General features: G+C 41.8%; 1 protein-coding gene across 2 annotated transcripts in view; it reads right to left on the bottom strand.

The window, feature by feature from the left end:
• Positions 1 to 11,386: 11,386 nt before the first annotated feature.
• The window catches only part of LOC133410948 (anosmin-1), a 63,382-nt gene continuing 56,487 nt past the window's right edge, over positions 11,387 to 18,281 (bottom strand). For both annotated transcript variants that reach the window (XM_061692633.1, XM_061692634.1), the window contains 4 exons: positions 16,133 to 16,304; positions 15,411 to 15,631; positions 13,747 to 13,888; positions 11,387 to 12,417 (listed from right to left, as the gene is read on the bottom strand). In XM_061692633.1, coding sequence (XP_061548617.1) covers positions 12,353 to 12,417; positions 13,747 to 13,888; positions 15,411 to 15,631; positions 16,133 to 16,304 — 600 coding nt within the window. In that variant the 3' untranslated portion in view covers positions 11,387 to 12,352. The remainder of the gene's footprint in view (positions 12,418 to 13,746; positions 13,889 to 15,410; positions 15,632 to 16,132; positions 16,305 to 18,281) is intronic.

The raw sequence follows: 18,281 nt of genomic DNA, 5'->3' as shown, positions 1-18,281 counted from the left end.
TATTTATGGTTTTAGGGGTTAAGTGTGCGAAATTTAACTGTTGAATGACTCACACGCTTTTATTTTTGACTCTTTTTGCTGAAATCTTCCCAAATGATGGAGTGCAGCGAGCTGTCGCTGGCAAACACCAGAGGCTTCCACGCTTTCACTGTGTTTGACATCATGTTTGTTTTTAATGAGAACCACATGCCCACTGCATCGGCATTCGTCTTCATACCAGCATTAAATAAAAGAAAATATGAAAAAAAACATGAAAGTTAGTGCTTTAAACATGTCCAGACCCCTCGGAATGCCATGGGCAGAACGGGTCTAGTCGTCACCGTTACAATCAATGGGGCCTGTGATCTTCAGGCCTGGAAATCAGCTCTTACCCTTCTACTAGACCCTCACACACATACACATGAACAATTATAGATTATATATTCATCAGCCACAATATCAAATACATCTCTGTACGAGAGAGACGCAGGACTTTCTGTGGAACCATCAAAATTGAGACAACATTTTTGTTGTTGTTGTTGTTACTTTTATCTGTAAACTTCGAAACAGGCCTCGGGAGAATTGTATTTTTTATTGTATGTCATGCAACTTCGGAGCATGATGCTGAAACACAATCAGCATCAAATAGTCATAGCTTGCCGTCTTTACAGCCCCTTCGGACGGCAGGTGCGTTCTTTTATGAACATTCGCACTTGCAGATGCGTTCGCTGACAGGAAGTATCGATGATGAAAATGTCTATCGTGGATTCCCTGTGAACTCAACCCCTTGACCTTTCCCTCTTTCCTAAGGCCTCGAGCTGGCCCCTCGCACCATTGGCCATCTCCCCGCGGCGTGCAGGGTGAACTTTGAACTTTGTCTTGCCTCGGAGTCTTCGCTACCAGTCCCTGCAAACCACTACGAGAAATTAGATGCCTCATATTGACGCCTCGTTTTCCCAAAGAAGGCCAAGTTTTGTCAGTTAGTTAGTTAGTATGAAGCTACGGTATGTTGTGTTCATCGTTAGAAGAAAGCATTCAGTATTTGGTGAAGGTGCAGGTGCGGATTAAAGGATGTATTTTTGCTGTTACACTCTGCTTTCATTTAGGACAAGTGAGGCAGTTTGTCGCCGTGATTGAGCGCGACGAAACGGCTACCATACACCCTAGTTTGCCGTGGGAACCTAGACAAAACGTGGCAAAATGGGACAAAACACAGACCAAACGCAGCAGAACTTGACAAAACTTGAAAGGACTATGAGATGCGGGGAAATACATTCGCCTATGATGTGCTGTCAGGGTTAGCTGCATTCACCCTGTTTTACTACAGCCGACTGGGTTTCTCTTCCGCACCGTGACTGCTGTGGCAAATTTTCTGACTCTTTCAAAATCTGGTTTGCCAAATTATAGGATATCAAGTAGGTGACACTTAATACAGCACAAGGAAAGCATATGGCTGTAGAGAGGTCCTAACTTCATTAATTAGGGGCAGGTCACATGGGTCAAAGTGTGTTTTTTTCTCAGGAAAGGCACATTAAATGGATTAACACTAATCCGAGGGGATTATAAAGCATTACCAACCAGACTTTCCTGGCGGATCACCTCACTTTGTACGCCTGTGGTGTGGGATGTTTGCTTTGGAATCAGGGATTTGGATAACAGCTCCTCTTGTGTCGTTTTCTTTGTAAACACAAACATGGTGGACCTCTTGCTTACCTTTGACCTGCGCTCCTAAACCACAAGTGAGGAAACGTTTTCCTCTCAGGGACCAGTTCAGTTTGTGTAAAGTCCTCAGAAAGGCCCATAATAATGCTAATCAGATTCATTTGTTTGTTATGATATATGATGAGCATTAGTAAGTCAACGGTTTAGGGGATATTTCTCTGAATTATTTTTATCCGATATTTTTGCTTTTTCAAATTGCACGGCATGCTGTATCAAATGCTCGGTGGCCCACGGGTCATAGGTTTCCAACGCATGTTCCACATTGATGGATTGTGCGGTTGACTCTTTCACCGCAGATTTGTGCAACTGCTTTTATGCGACACTTACTCAAGGCTGTGGTTTTTCGAATTGCGGTTTTAATCCCTAAGTGATGATTATAAGTAATGTAATTAACATTCAACAATTTGAGGTTGTCTTTTACCCTTCTGCTTGTCAGTGGAAAGTAATTTGATTGTAATTCATTCATTCAATTCATCGTAATTAATTAGTGCTACGTAATTCAAACATTGTATAATTTGTACAATTAATTTATTGAATTTCAGTACCTCCACCAAAACACCAAAATACTGCTGATGAGTACACAAATGATAACACATCCATATAATAATTGTAATTAATCAAATCAGCTTTTCTGCAAGGGATATTTTAGGGAAATACAAAAACACCAATAACAATATGTATAATTAATAGTAATTATTTTTGTAATTTATGCAATTGTATTCTTTAACATAGTTGTGTTTATTTTATATTATTTACCAATTTATCCACAGGAAATCTTTATTTTTTTTTTTTAACACTACATTTATAGTATACCATTTAATAAACATTCACTGGCCACTTTTTTGGGTACAATAGCACAAACATCCACGAGCTGTAGTACTCATACTAAAATGTGTTTTAGACTGAAAGGTACAGCATTTAGCTACACGAGACAGATAATGTCTCAATATGTTTGATATAGTAGTCTTGTGCAGCTATTTCTCTGACAGCAACAGTCTTTGTAAAGGCTATTTTTTTTTTTTATTCCTCAATCGGATCTCATTAGATTTTGCGTTCCATAGAATTTTTAAGCATTTTAATGTACACTATCTATTTTAAGAGCATTCTTATGACAGTTTTCCTTCACATTTTTAACAGCAGAATTTCCGAACAAGAGAAGCATGATGTCGTGATTTTCTGCCTCCCACGTAACAGCAAAACACCTCTTTTCCTGCAGTGCAGTCCAACTTTATCTTCGCTGCCAAGAATCAACACCTCCAACAAGCTGTCTCTGGGAAAGAACGCTTGTACTGGAAAAATGCTGCCTTTAGTTCCATCACAGTCCAATGGAGTAGAGCATTTTTTGCCTAAAATGAGTGTTGTACAGTATGTTTTGCCTTTCATCCACTGCACAAATGCAGAAAAACAAACAAGCCTTTGCATTATGTATGTGTTTTGGGGGATTGTTTTTTTGTTTTTTTGTCTCTTTTATATTAATATTTATTTAAGTGTGATATTCAGGAGTAACTCCACTTTAATATCATCAGTCCACATGTACGATACCAAAGTTCCTCGATTACCCCCTTGTTGTTATTGGACTCACATAAGAAGTTAGAGGGCCACCTGTCACTGTACATTGGCATGGATGCCTTCCATCCATCCATCGTTCCATCCATCCCTCCATCCTTCCATCCACCCCTCCATCCACTTTCACTTATCTAAGGCCGGGTCGTGGCGGCAGCAGCTTTAGCAGGGAAACCTTGCCTTGCCTCTCCCCAGCCACTTCGTCCAGCTGTTCCAGGGCGATCCTGAGGCGTTCCCAAGCCAACAGGGAGAAATGGTCTCTCCAGTGTCCTGGGTTTCCTCCCAGTGAGACGTGCCCTCAACACTTCACCGGTGAGGCATCCCAATGAGATGCCCAAGCCACCTCATCTGGCTCCTGACCGAGCTTCTCACACTATCTCTAAGAGAAAACCCGGACACCTGTCTATAAAAATTAGAGCCCTCGGTCGGCAAATTGTTTCACGCGCCGGGCGGATTTCGAAAAACACACCCACGTTGCGTCGGTACGCCCATCTTGGAGCAGGCCGGTCTGCCAAATTGGCAAACGCTCCAGCGACCTTGCGCTTGCATACAAATAAAGATAGGCCAGGCCACCATTTACACAGTCTACGAAAATAGCGCACATTGTGTTGTGTGCTACGTTGTGTTACAATACGTTGTCTTGCATTGTAATATCCAGGAGCAAGAAAAAAAACTTTCACAACTGCGTTTTTCCCCCCATGAAAACACAATACAGATCAGACAACATCCTTTTGTGATCCAGTGGAGCCAAGAGATAACGATATTTATTTTGTTTGCCGTAGCTCTAATGACCGAGTCCAGCTTTAAGGAACAAAACGGAACATGAACACTAATCTTTTTGACAGTAATGCGTTGCAGAATGACGTGTCAAGCGCGTGCTCAGGTCGGTCCACGAGCTCTCTGGTCTTGATTAGACTTGCACCGAACATCTTTGCGGGCCAACACAGAGCACCTTTCATGTTGTCGCCCCGCCTGGTCCCACTCAACAGAGCCTAAGCAGAAACACGCTGGCGCCCCGGGCAAGGTCAGATTTCTCACCCAACCGCAGCATTAAAGGTACATTGCTTTCCCTAATGGTGGCAGGGGAGGAGGAGGAGGGGGAAAACATTGCGGTTATTTTTCATCAATCTCACAGACAATATATTCCATCTCATCACACCCAGAGAGGATGGCAAATGGATGGAGTCCATGTGGTTGTAATCTGCCGGGAACGTCTGGCTCTGCTTTATGACCTTAGAGTCACATCAGCGTTTCAAATCATTCAGGTTATGATCAGTGTCAAGAAAAAAAAAAAAAAAAAAAAAAAAGCAAACGTCCACCAAGGCTAAACAAATCCTAATTTGGATAAGCACCTAGTTCCGTGCCTATTGTTGTATCTTGTCATTAATCCTAATTGAACATTTTATTTGCTGCTTCCTTCCTTTTTTTAAGTAGCAGCATACTTACAACATTTGCACGTTTGGAAACACTTAACAATAATGCATCCCTTAGACCATATTTCAAAATTACATGAATGGGTTATTAATATCATAAGTCATTTGCAAATCATTTATAAACTACAATAAACTGTTGGCTCAATATTTGGCATGTTTAAGCTACAGACTTTATAATTACCCTATTTCCGCAAAGTCTATCAGGGGTAAGGCATACTTCGATGGGGAGACATTTATTTCTACAAATGCATGTTTTATCGTAATCTTTTATACTCTATTTATACAAACACAAATATATACACTGAAATAATGTGAATGTGGGCTCACTTTTTAATAAGCATGTGGTCACTCCCGTATTTGTAGTGACGTTCCCTTTTTTCCATTATAATTACTGTGTATATAAATAAAATGTATTATTGTTTATAATTGCTGAAAATTGCTTGGCATGCCATGTGGGGGGGGGGGGGGGGGGGCAGGGGGCAAATTTAGTACATTTTTTGAAAGCCGAAGTACTTTTATTATAATCCCCGTATCTAACAAGCAAATAAAAGGCAATGAAAACATGTCACAAATTTTCATTTTAGCCTCGTTTTCTTCACTTCTGTCTGTCATCAAATGTAAATTCACTCAGTATGAAGTTGAGTCACATAAACTCAATTTTGCATGACATGACGCAAATATTTGAGCTCAAGACACTGTTTCATTTATTGGACTTCCATTTGAGTCGCGTTACAGTCACAGTGCGCTATAGGCTGGCCCGTGTCTGGCCAACGGGAATGCACGGCTCATTGCAATGCTAATCTGCAGAAATGGCTGCTGGAGTGTGGTGTGTGTGTGTGTGTGTGTGTGGCGGGGGGGGGGTTACGTGTGGGAGAAACAGCGTACCTTTTGTTAAACACCGCTGAAAGAACTGGCTGCCTCTGTTCTCTTTATAAAACAAGCAGAATGGATGGATGTGCGTGGCCAATCCGCAACATGATGTGTTTAATTTCGAAAGCTGTATGCCCTGACTGACTCGTCCAATAGGAATGCAATGTCATGTAAAGTGAACAAAACCAGGTAACATCACACACAAAGCGTTTGCATTCACTGACCTATTATGGAGTTGTTGCACTTCTCCCCACTACCACTAACACCTCCTCCTCCTCTTTCTCTTAAAACTTCTGAGACTTGGACGTCTTGCAAGGTGCCTCAAAACAGGCTGGAGGCCCTTTTTGTTTTGAGCTTTTCACATTTGAAGGCCGTGCTGTGTGCTGTGGGGGGACTATGTGACAACGCTGAAAAGAGAGCGAGGCAGGATTGGCTCACACGGTCGGGGGGGGGGGGGAGCCTTGGCTAAATATTGGTCCCGCTCCGAGAAAAGAGAACGGGATTAGCATACGACGACCAAGTAGAACTAATCTTCTGTGACATAATAGAAGTGTACATAAACAAGATCCCAGGCGACAGAGTGGCACCGCCCAAAAACATTCATTGGAACACCATGTGACCTCTGATTTGATGAAATTTACAAACAATTTTGCCCATATAAAATAATATAAAGTGAATTAATCTGTTCAAGGGTCAAACTCTGGCCAGATTTCCTGAGCCCTCAGCTCCGCAAACATCTCAAGGATTGACTCCGCAAGTGTTTTGCTTATAGAAAGGACGGGGTCTTTAGGAAAACACTGGAAGCTAATTATAGTGACTCGCTCTGGTGCAAAGAAGCACACCGCAATGTTCTTTTGAGCCATTTGTTAAAAGTATTCCTCATATTGTATTGGCATTTCTTTCAGCCACTTAAAATCCTCAAGTTTTTGACTCCGTTCGTTTTCATGTTTTGAATGGAGAAGAAGGCAGAGTTGTATTTTTAATCACTTGTTTTTATTTGTTTCTATGCCTTTCCATCAACATATGTCTTTATGTGAAACCGGTTTGTGGTTGCCCAAAAAAGGTTGGGGGGTGGGGGGTGGGGGGTAAATATCAACGGACTATTCGACTGACTCGCCTTTCATCACATTACAAGTCCACCGCAAAATGTCTTTAGTCATTCATCCCGCATGGCTGACCTGAGCTTTCACAAACTACGTTCTAGGTTTTGCGTAATGCGTCCGATCTACACGCTCGTTGTATGAATATTGCAACTTTAACAGGTTCCACTGAAATACGGAGACCGATAATAAAAACAGACACCAATATGTGGTCCCTTGAACATACATTCATAAAAAAAAATTTTTAAAAATAAATTTAAAAAAAAAACACACCTTGGGGTCTTTCATATGTGCACAAACCTCTGCAGGCCACATGGAGTTGAATGCCAGTAGAATAATAGTCATTGGTTAGAAAATGTAAAGAACATTGGAAATGAAGGCTCACCAGGAAAAACTCCAAATGCAGCGTTTGGATACTTTCTACATGATTGCAAAGGATTCTGCGTAACGTCATCGTAGCGCTCCGTCGTTCTCGGAAGCTTCGTTTGGCTCCAGTTAAAGTCCTTCTTGGTTCACGGTTTGGCGCCGCTGTTGCGATGTTTGGACGCGTGTCTAATCGTTGTCACTTGGATTGATTTCTTGTGTCGACGGACTGTATATTTGTTGAAATATTCTAGCGCATTCTAGGTCGCACAACAAAGAAAAAAAAAACAAGGCGTCCTCCTCATGACCCAAATTCAGGTGCAGTGGATTTAACCCCGTATTTGCCAATTAAAGCTCCTTTTAGGCAATTCCTGAATTATTAGTTCATGATGCAAAGTGACGTCTCCATGGAGGTTGAATACAAAGCTTGTTCAGGAGCGTTGTGTAAAGAAAGCAGATTACATTACATGTCATGTAAACACGTTGATTACCGAAAGGTTGGGACACGACATGTTCAATCGAGTGCAAATATATTTCACGTTCAAATTGCTTAACCTCACTGTTATTGTGTAACTGCTCTCATTTTTAATGCATTCAATGAAGGTTGATGGGTTTAACAGTGCAACGGTGGGTCATCACCCTCAGTTAGCCTAAGAACTCTTACCATTATAGAGTGAATTTCTTTTTTTTCCATTTCCCAGCTCTCTGTTTATGTTGCCGTTTTTAATGGGGAGTCGATAAGGAAAATTGACTTTTTATTGTTTGTATACAAATAATTAATGAGGTCTCTGGAGTGCCTGCCCACCCGTCAAGTGTGAAATGAAACAACCACGTACTATATATCTCTGCTGAGCTTTTCCTACCTGTGTCGTCCATTGTCTGTTGTGTTTTTGTTTCTAGTCATCTTCAATGTATGAAAATGCAATGTTGTAGCATTCAAAGCAAATTTCCCTTGAGAATAATAAAGCTCATCCTTATCCATATCCTTATCTGCCTGTTTCTGAAAATGTGTCCATGAGCGAGCGGTTCTGCACTTCTATCGCCCTGTTACATAACAGTGGGGCTAATTTACATAATAAATTAGCATTGTGCTCCTACATAAGCGGCACTGAAGTTTAAAAAAAAAAAAATGGTCCCGGAAAATTCAACCCGTTTAGGACCTTATAATCAGGACAAATCCACTCTTAACACACCTCAGACCTAAGGATAATCTTATAGGATAATCTTAGAAGACTTGAAGATGGGCTGGCATTGGAAGTCCTTGGTCGGGAAGGGGCAAAATCGGGACAAAAACACGCTGATTGTCTTTCTGTGTGTACCGGGCCTAACCCGATACGACTTTGAATACAGGTATATAAGGACATGGCAATTGCAGTGCACCTTTTCTGATGGTTACATCTGCTTCTTTTTCTGAGCATACCGCAACCAGCTGTCAACTTGTGGCCGTTCCACCGTTGAGAGGGTCTTGTTCACAAACCACTGTTGTGAAACATCTTACCATTTTTACACCGAAAAGTCAGCCACACTACTCGTGCTCTGTCTGTCATAGCCGTCAATTGGGCCAAATGCTAACACTGACACAATTTGTTCCCGTATACACTACACGTACAAATATTTTAATCACGTCTCAATAACGTCCAGGGGAAACAACACACGATCGTGCAATGACTAAATTGGAGTACTGTACATACACCGTGCCGACATGAGCCTAATTATTTTTTCACCCCGATCAAAGTCATCGCAGGTCCAATTGTTGGAAATCTCTGATAATCCTAAACGATTATCCTGTGGTGTGGGGTGTGTCAAGAGTGACTTTTTTTCCCCCTGCGTAATATGCTTGAAAAACGGTCAAGGCCGACAATCCAAAATGTTGGAACCTGTTCAATTTTACGATAACGAATCTTTATGTCACCAACACTGAGTTTGACCCAGCCTCGGACTCCATGATTGTAATGTGAAACAGAATGATAGCCAATTAGGCAAATTAGGTGCTAATGCCTTATGGCACCATGCTGCCTCTCACCGGTCTGTCTTGGTACGACATCTGGTTAAGGAGAGGAGACTCACGATTGTCTGTGGCGATATCATTATATGTCTGGTGTGCTGTGATGATCATCTTGAGTACACCCCACACTATAAAAGCAGTATAATCACAATTTTTCTTTTTTTTTCTAATTGTGTGTGGGGTCCCTGACATTTAAAAATCGTTTAAGTTGCTAAAGATTGGTATGCGTTCGGTATTGGTATCGGATATGTCCCCCACTGTACTTTGGTTCATAAACTATTCCGGTCCCAACTCTCCTTGTATTGACCTCTGCAGTTGTCAACAATCGCAGTTTCCTTGAGAACCGTTTGTTGTCTTGTTTCTTCTGTTGATAAGATGTGTTAGGAAACCTGTTGAGTTGTGGTCATTTATGAGATTCATTTAGCATGTAGGATTCTGGCTCCATGAGTATCGTGGAAATAAGGTTTAGGCTAGATTGAATGCCTGTCTGTGAAGTAATCTGCCGTTATATTGCCTTCCTGTATCTCGCCACAATGGTGTGAGTAAAAGGCATTACAATTGAAAACCTGTTTGTGAAATGGCCACCATAGCAACAGGGTCAAAAAAATATCAAAATAGTACATTTTTGACAGGTGAGCATGAGAGTTGGGTATGAACTTGATACTTTTTATAGTAATGTGTTTATTGTTTTTTTTTTTTATATTTAATAACCCAAGAGTTTGGGGAATTTGACATATCAAAAGGCCCAGGTAAGCGCTGAAAACCAACAATAGATCTCCTGCTATCCGTCACGCAACACCGTATTAAAACTAGTCACGAGTGTATTCAGGATATTATTGCCTGGGCGCAGGAGCATGTTGGAAAAATGATGTCAGTAAAAAAAGGTTTGTTGCCGTATCTACAAACGTAAGCGAAGACGCCACCATCCAAGGCGAAGGCCATAAATCATCAGCGTCCACAAACGCTGTCGACGTCTCTCTGAGCCTGAGCTCATCTGAGATCCTCTGACACAAAATGGAAAAGTGTGCCTTGGCCTGAAGAGCTTACGTTTCAAATTGTTTTAGTGAGAGGTTAAATCAGGGTTGTCAAATGCTACAGGCGAATGGGGAAAAGGTGCATCCAGGTTATCCAGGCAACATTTTATCGTGTATCCAAGAGGTAAAGTCATGTTCCCAGTCGTCATCTTGGCAATAACAAATAACTGCAGTAAGACAAGGGAGTCTTCGTCACATTAATGTATCCCACACATGAAATACGTTGAACTAATTATTTGTTTTGCACCTCTCGAGAGATTATTTTTGTGCGCCAAATGCAGGTGATGGTTAGCCATAAGACCATTCCTGGGTTGCCCTGGTTCGGGGGAAGTGTGACGTTACGATGATTGCTCTTTGGTGTTGTGATCAGTGTACAGCATTTTCAACCCAGTAAACCTGGATTCAAATCAGCGGAGGGTTTTTACTCTTCAGACCTCCATGACAAATGTGATGTTGTAGAGGGAGGAGTGTGCAGGTTTTTCCACCCCAAAAATTCAGATGGTTTGAGGCTATTAATCCTCGGAGTTCCGTCACAAACGGGGGTATGGGTGAGCTCCAAAATAGACCCCGGAGGTAGGTGAAGCACAAGTGTGACTGGAATGGGGAATCTGTGTAAGACATGGGCTCGCCTGCAGAGGGGGTGTGAGAAGTGGGACAGCGAATCCACCATGTAAATACTATATTGATGTAACAGATAAACATGCTCCTGATGAAACATTGTATGCACCGTCTACAAACAAGTTTGATAGCGGGTCTGAGAATTTAAAACCCTCCTATGTTACTTGAGCAGAACTTTTCAGAAGAATTAGTCACATTAAATGTGAATGTTATAAAGGCACGATTCTGCATTCACTTCTGTGCTAAGGAGTCGCTATCATAAGGCACAGAATAATCTACAAATGGTGATTTAAATGCTTCGATCATACACGCACACACACACACACACAGACCAAATTAAAGTTTCTTGTAAACATTTCCACTCTCCAGGTTTACGAGGGCGACAGGCTGCCGAGCGTAGGCGGCCTTTAGCGCTTTTCAAACACACGTGATGTGAGAAGCGGGGGCATTTTGATGAAGGGGTGCCGGACCTCGGCGGCGCTAACTGCGCTCGGTTTGTTGGGCTGGATGACCTGTTTATTTGGACTTGGAGGGCACACGTCCTCGGGTCCTGGACCTATCTGTTAATAAGCTGCCATGGTGGGGGTTTTCGGTGAGCCAAAATAAGCATCAGCACCGGCCAAAAAGTTCAGCGCGGCGGGGTGGCGTGTGCTTATTTACCGCTCACACACTCCGACTGAACAAACAGCACCGAAGATCTGGTTGAGGATTATTTTATTACTTCGCAGTTTGTACAGTTTCTACCATGGAAAAATAACATGTAACATAAGACCGTATTTACAATTCCATTTTTACAAAGTGTCTTTACAAGATTTGAGTTGCTTCCAATAAAAAACAAAAGTGATACTAAAACACACACAACATCCACATCCACACACATCCAAATCAAATTGGACTACACACATAAATAAATATAGACATTCACTGACTGTTCCACGACAAACATTTCTACAGCCAAGAAGATGTACAATGCATTATTTCCACACGTTATGATTTAATTAATAAACATTACATAGTATTCCCAGTATAATTCTTTGTTAATCCATTAATGGAATATCGCTAACATATCGAAAAGGACCATTTAATTTTTTTTTCTTTCATGCCAACAGAATGCGAACAGTTGTCATGCAAAAAAAAAAAAACACTGAAGGCTCTCCAATTGAAGCACATTTTTTTTTTTTTTTTTTTTTTTTTTTTTTTTTAAGTCAAATGGACTACATGCAACGGAACTATGTGACTGACATATTCTGGGTTAGACAACCGTGACATCATCCATCGGTCAAAATAAATAGATCTTGTACCTTTCTTCAAGAATCGCCGACTTTTATCTTGTTTCTTTGTGTTGCGTGTTCTCTCGGCTCATCAAACTATACTTTGTTGCTGCTGTTTGTTGAGATTTTGGTACTGGCAAAAGCACAACAGTAGACGTAGGAAAACAGTCAGATGAAAACCGTACACACCAATCTGACGAAGTGAGTCAGAGGGGTTCTGAAGGGCTGACTTGCGGTGCCTTGAGGGAAGAGGACAGTTATTTCATAAATGGAAGGGGAGGTGGGCGGCGGTGTTGGCTTTTGGGACAGTGCACGATTCCACACTTTCTTCCCGGATAGTCTCTGACAGATACGGGGGAGGGAAAGAGCGACTAGATTTGCCTCACTTTGCGACTCAGTGTCTTTCGAGTGACGGTTTCTGATGATGGGTATGGGTATGGTGCTGCCGGAGTCTGGGCCCTGGGAAAAAAAAACAATACAAGCAAAAATTAAAGCTGTGAACTGCGACCAAAGTTGGGAGGTACGGAAGACAGAGGACCCTTTTATACCGAGTTTGAAGGACATTTGACTCGAGTCACAAACAGTCACTGCACTTATGCATATCTGCTATGAATTTCTTCAAGGCGGCCATTTTATTATACACAAAACGTCCGGTCCAGCTCTGAACTTGAGGAGTTATTAGTTCGTGTTTTATGGAACCATTGAATTTCACTATCATGCACCAGCATCGCACATTATTTTCACAAGTTAGCATTGTCCGTCTGTCTCTTAGAAGTTAAGAGTCAGTATACTGTCGAAAAACCTTTGAAGCTTTCATTCATTCGACAATTACGATATATTGTAGTTAGCGCGTCATGCTGCAGACTGATATGTGTAAAAAGTGTGACAACATCACAGATTTTTGGCATCTAAGCGGACTTGCTGTTCTTGTGTTTGAATTTTATATGACAGCTTGGAGTCATAGGGGAAAGCACTGTAGTTGATACGCACATGAAAATATGGATGTGCATTGTAATGTTTGCCTCTTTTTTTAGATAAACATTCTACATTATCTATCTATATGTATATACGATATAAAAAGTCTAAACACCCCTGTTAAAAGGCCAGGTGATAAGGGACAAAGATTAAAAAAAAAAAAAAAAGAAAAAGTTTTCCACAATTAATGTGATGTACAACCTGTACTCAGAATATTTTATTTTTTTTTTTACTTTTTCAAGAAGGGAAGTAAAAAAAATTACTGATAATGTTGTTGCACAAGTGTGCACACCCTATTATAAATGGGATGTGGCTGGGAATACCTCAAATAAATAAATACATTTCAGTTGTTCTAGAAGTCAAATAAATAAATAAATTTCAGTTATCCTAGAAGGCTTTTCCTGACAGTTAGTTTTTTCTAACATAAGCCTCAAGGGTTTGTGCTAACGCAGGTATTCTGAACTGTTCATAATTCCCTCCACCTTGTCGAAGGCCCCAGTTCCAGGTGAAGGGGGGGGGGGGCACCCAAAGCATGTGACCACCATGCCTCACCGTATGTATGGTGTTCTTTTGGCGATGAGCGGTGTAGTGTGTGGGAATTATTGTCCAAAGGTTTCATCAGCCAATAACACATTTTCCCACAAGTGTTTGGGAGCGTTTGTACAGAAAATGTGATGGCTGGAGGGTTCAATAAAGGGTATTGTAGTGCGTCATTGATCTGCTAATGTTGAAACAGCTTGAAAAGTTAATGACGAGAAGAGCCTCATGTGATTAAACCAGTGAGAATCGAGTCCAGAGTGACCTCATACTTACGGTGTTGATTGACTGGTAATAGTTCAGGAGTCTGGAAGGTCTTGACAGTGGCGGGGCCTTCCCCTCCGGTCGTCATTACTTGCACCTCGAGTCTGTAGTAGGTGGACGGGCGCAGGTTGGACACGACCAGCAGATTGTGATCCTGCCGAGGGACGACAGACTCACGCAATCAGATGAAATCCTAGCGAAAGTCGACTTTACCGTGTGAACGGGCTGCGAGCGGAGGGGACTGTCTCTGCACAAGACTCAGACAAAAACAAATCGCGGCTTTCATAAGACTGCCTCGCTCTTGTCTCTTCTGCTGATGTGATAGCGTGTAGTGGGTGGCGTTATTTATAGTCGTGCTCCAGAGGCTGGGAGGTGCAGATAGGCGCACAGTGTTGTTGATGGAATAGATGATGTCAAAAAGCTGTTTCCTTTTCTTCGCAAAGGATAAAAGGGAAAGTCGACGCAAAGGCAGATGAAACGATACCGCAGTGTGAGAGCAACGCCGTCTCGGAGCTTTTCCCCGAGTGTCTGTCTGCATGCAAGGTTCGTGCAAGGAGCATTAACCTAAAACCAGCCTCAGCACTGAGAAATAAAACATGAGAGATGGAGCTTTCATCTCAAGGAAACACAAGCGACCTGTAGAACAATTCATCATATGTTTTTATGCTGTAGGAATTTTAAACAACATAGTGAAAGACAATGAAAACAGCTCTTGGTTAATTGTATTCAGCAAAGGCATATATTTGAGCCATAGTCTCTGATGCTGGTCATAATTTTGCATCATGTACAAATTGTGTATGTTTTTAACAGTACTTCTCAACATGGGCCGAAAGCGTATCATTTTCCCCTTTATCGAGACTATTTTCCTCGTAGCTACAAAAGACAGTCCTGAATTATCGGAACCTGATATTAACCTATTATGGGCAGGCCAAATTTCCTAGCTTGACAAAAATACATTTTTTTTAGTTCAAAAATGTTTTTGTTTTTTTTAAAAGGACGGGTTACCGTCTCTCTTTCTCGGAATGTTCTGAACTCCTGTTTCCATGCCAACATCGTGCTGTGCAGCACAATAATATTGGAGTGCCAATGTTCCAATTTAGTGGGAAGGCATACAAGGAAACTCTGGAAGAACTTTGAAGTGAACTACACGAAACCACTATGATGTCAGCTGCAGTGTTGTTGGATGTGCAGATTAGTGTTCTTGCAATTTGGCGGTTTAGTAATGAAATGTCACTTCCACAAGTGAAAATGTGTGGATGTTTTTTTTTTTTTTATACCCTTTATAGCTGCTCGGATGCATTTTATGTTCACTTTTCTCTTCAAATGGAAGATTCTGATTCAGGCACGAGACCGGGCAGTGCCCCCCCCCTCAAAAAAAACTTAAGGTAAACACAGATGACAACACTTTGTTAGCCGACTGCAAACTATGCTCTGCAAAATGGCTGATGACTATGCCATGTTCAATAATTTAGTTTTCAAACAATACTTCATGAAAATAAAACACATTTTCACCACAATTGCAAAAAATAAGGCATTTTATTTTGACTTTTGTGGAACAAAAAAATGGCCTAATATGTCTCAAGTTCTCCAAGTGAGCCGCCAACAATAAAATGAGATGAAAGTGTTACCCTGGTAACCAGAGCTCTGCTATGTGACAAAGCGGTGTTATTTCTTACCGGAGGCAGGATTTGGGACTGGGAGATGATGCTGTTGGGCAGGCTGTTCTGTCGACTCTCAGTGGTGATCTCAGCCCAGGTGACTTGAAAGCCCGTAATGCGTTGGTGGGCCGCCACCCGGGACACGCGCCACAGGAAACTGCCGGTGATATTTCCTCCGCTGATGGAAAACGTAGCTGTCAGGTTTTCAGGCTTGGCCAAAACTTTAGGAAGTGCTGCAGCTGTTAGGAAAGAGGGGAAAAAAAAAAAAAAAAAAACAGTTCTTCGGTCTCTTGCCAAGTATTCAGTCGAAGATTGATACCATTCTAGGCTGGTATGCTATCTATAAAGCGAGGAGGAATCAGTAAATTACACTTCAAACCTTAATACCACCGCCAAGGACGTTGCTTTTTCATCCATATCTGTGACGACATTTTGCAAAACCTCCATCAATCATAGTTAGAATACATGTTTTTGTACACTGGCCTTGCAGGAGGTATGCGCTCCACAGAGATCTGTATAAACCGACACGTAGTACTTGTGTGGGGTGTTACGTGCCAGACTATTTCTTGGCCCAATCAGAAGCTTTTTTTTTTTTCAGTGGCGAGAATCCCAAAATGTTGAAATATTGTTTTGATAGTTTATGGAATTTTGTTTTCATTACCGTGATTAAATACACTTGCAGTATTTAATTGCTGTAGGAACAGTAATCAGATTGCTTTGTTAAATGTCTAAATACTTGCCTCCCTCCCCCGGGCAGTGGATGTGTTTGTGAGTCTTGCTCCGGATGGTAGCGCAGGACGGCGTGAGAAAGGTGGTGCTCTCCTCCTTGGAGCGTCTCTTGGACTTGAGCATGTGAACCGTGACCTTGTACTTGCAGGAGAACAACAGGCCCGGGAGGTTGATGTAGTTCTCCTGAGCCAAGAAACACACCATTGAGTCCCGCTGATGACTTTGACATGACACCGGGGGTCACGTCCCGCCGAGCCTCGGAGATAATTAAAAGCGCGGCGCCAAGGCGGATCACATTCCCGCTCGGGCTCAGTGAACATGGTGCGCATTAGGGAGCCTCACTTTTATTCTCTTCGCTATGATAATTCAGTGAGCAAAACCTGTTCATGTTCCACGCCAAATAACATGTACTTTGCACTACTTTCAGGGTGTGAATTCTGGTGGTTTGTTAGAGCCAGCGTTAATGTTATCAACCTAAACTTGGCGCACAACCAAAACAAACAGACTGAGGCCACTTGAGCAGGTCGGTCTCGGCCAGTTTGTAACCGAACTCTGGTCAGTTCAGCTGAGATGTGCGCACAGCACGAACCACAAGAATCAAAATGTACGCAAAACGGGACGTTACATCACTGAGCCACTGTTAAGAGGATCGTAGTAGAAGGCACATAGGCATGTCAGTGGAGTTTTGGTCATATACACATCTACAGGTGCATCTCAATACATTTGAATATCATAGAAAAGGCCACATATTCCAGTAGCTCAATTAAAAAAGTAAAACTCAGGTTATACACATACGTTAAACACATTCGATCTCATTCAAGCTTAATTACTTTGTTAGAAATCATTTTCATTGTTTCTTAGGTAATTCCTTAAGATGGTGAATTTTGGGTTTTCGCTAGCTAGCTTAACCCATAATCATCCAAATGATCAAAACTGCAATTATGAAAGATTTCGGTCTGTCGAGAGCGAGGGTGTCAAACTCATTTTTGTCTCGGGCCGCATTGTCGTTATGATTTCCCTCAGAGGGCCGTGAGAACAGTGAAATGTTTCATCACCAAATCATATTATTACCATTACACAACAAATTGAATGTTAATGTGTGACTTAGTGAGAACATTTACATCTATCGAGATGATTATCATACGTGTTTGTGTTTATCTGGCAGTTTTTTGGGTTAAAGGCCATCAAAGTATTAAAGTTAAAGGTGATACTTTTGCATTCTGCAGTTGTTTTGGCGAAAGTAGCATCAACAAATCAGAAACACTAATATTGCAATATAATGCTTTTCAAGTGACACTAACTGGTACACGTACAGTTCAGTCAGTATATTACATTTTGGGGGCCCACACTGTTCATTTTTAAAGTGGTAATGGGTCAAAACCATTATGTTTATGTTTTGCGCACCCTTTCGTCTGGGCACTGGTCACATTAGTATTATATTATATTTGTGTACGAGAGAACTTTTTAAAAATCCATTTCCGAAGCCTTGGGGATAGAAATATCCCCATACAAGCACAAATCCATTGGAGTTATGTATACGCTACAAGGTTGCGATTTTCACCCTATGCTTTTTATTGAACAACTTTTGGTCAGATGCTAAAGATCCAAGAAGATCAAATCACTTTCCGCTTCAGTCCAGACCAGAGAACCAAGTGATAAGTGTGAACACATTCAAACATTCACAATTTATTGGATGCTGCACCCAAAAAATGTACTTCTCATCTCTTTTTCAAGGAAATCTCGCTGACGTGTGAATTTCAATCTCTCATTGGAAATAGTGGAGCATCTGTAATAACGGGCGCTCCCTGGAGAGCCGGCGTGTACATTCTCTCTGATACTAAACAACTTTGATTCAAAGTGAATGAGGCGCTGCGCTCACATGAAAGCACAAGCCTGGAATCCTTCCCGGCCATCTATAGAAGCAGGATGTATATTTCCTAGCAACCACAGTCAGGCTCCCCAAGGAATGTGTTGATTGGCAAAGGTCTCTGCCATCCTGTATCAGCCTGAGCCCAAACAGCACCCCGGATCCCCCTCACCTCCCTTCACTCTCCTAAAACAAGCCTGGTGTGGAAGCACAGTCACTGCTGTCCTCCATTCCGGGAATATTTGCTTTATTAAAATGCCTCTTATTGGCCATCACCCCAATTGCCTGACCAC

This window comes from Phycodurus eques, chromosome 12, assembly GCF_024500275.1.
Source record: "Phycodurus eques isolate BA_2022a chromosome 12, UOR_Pequ_1.1, whole genome shotgun sequence".
Lineage (NCBI taxonomy): Eukaryota > Metazoa > Chordata > Actinopteri > Syngnathiformes > Syngnathidae > Phycodurus > Phycodurus eques.
Note: the sequence above shows the minus strand (reverse complement) of the source record. Positions and strands in the feature narration are given on the sequence as shown.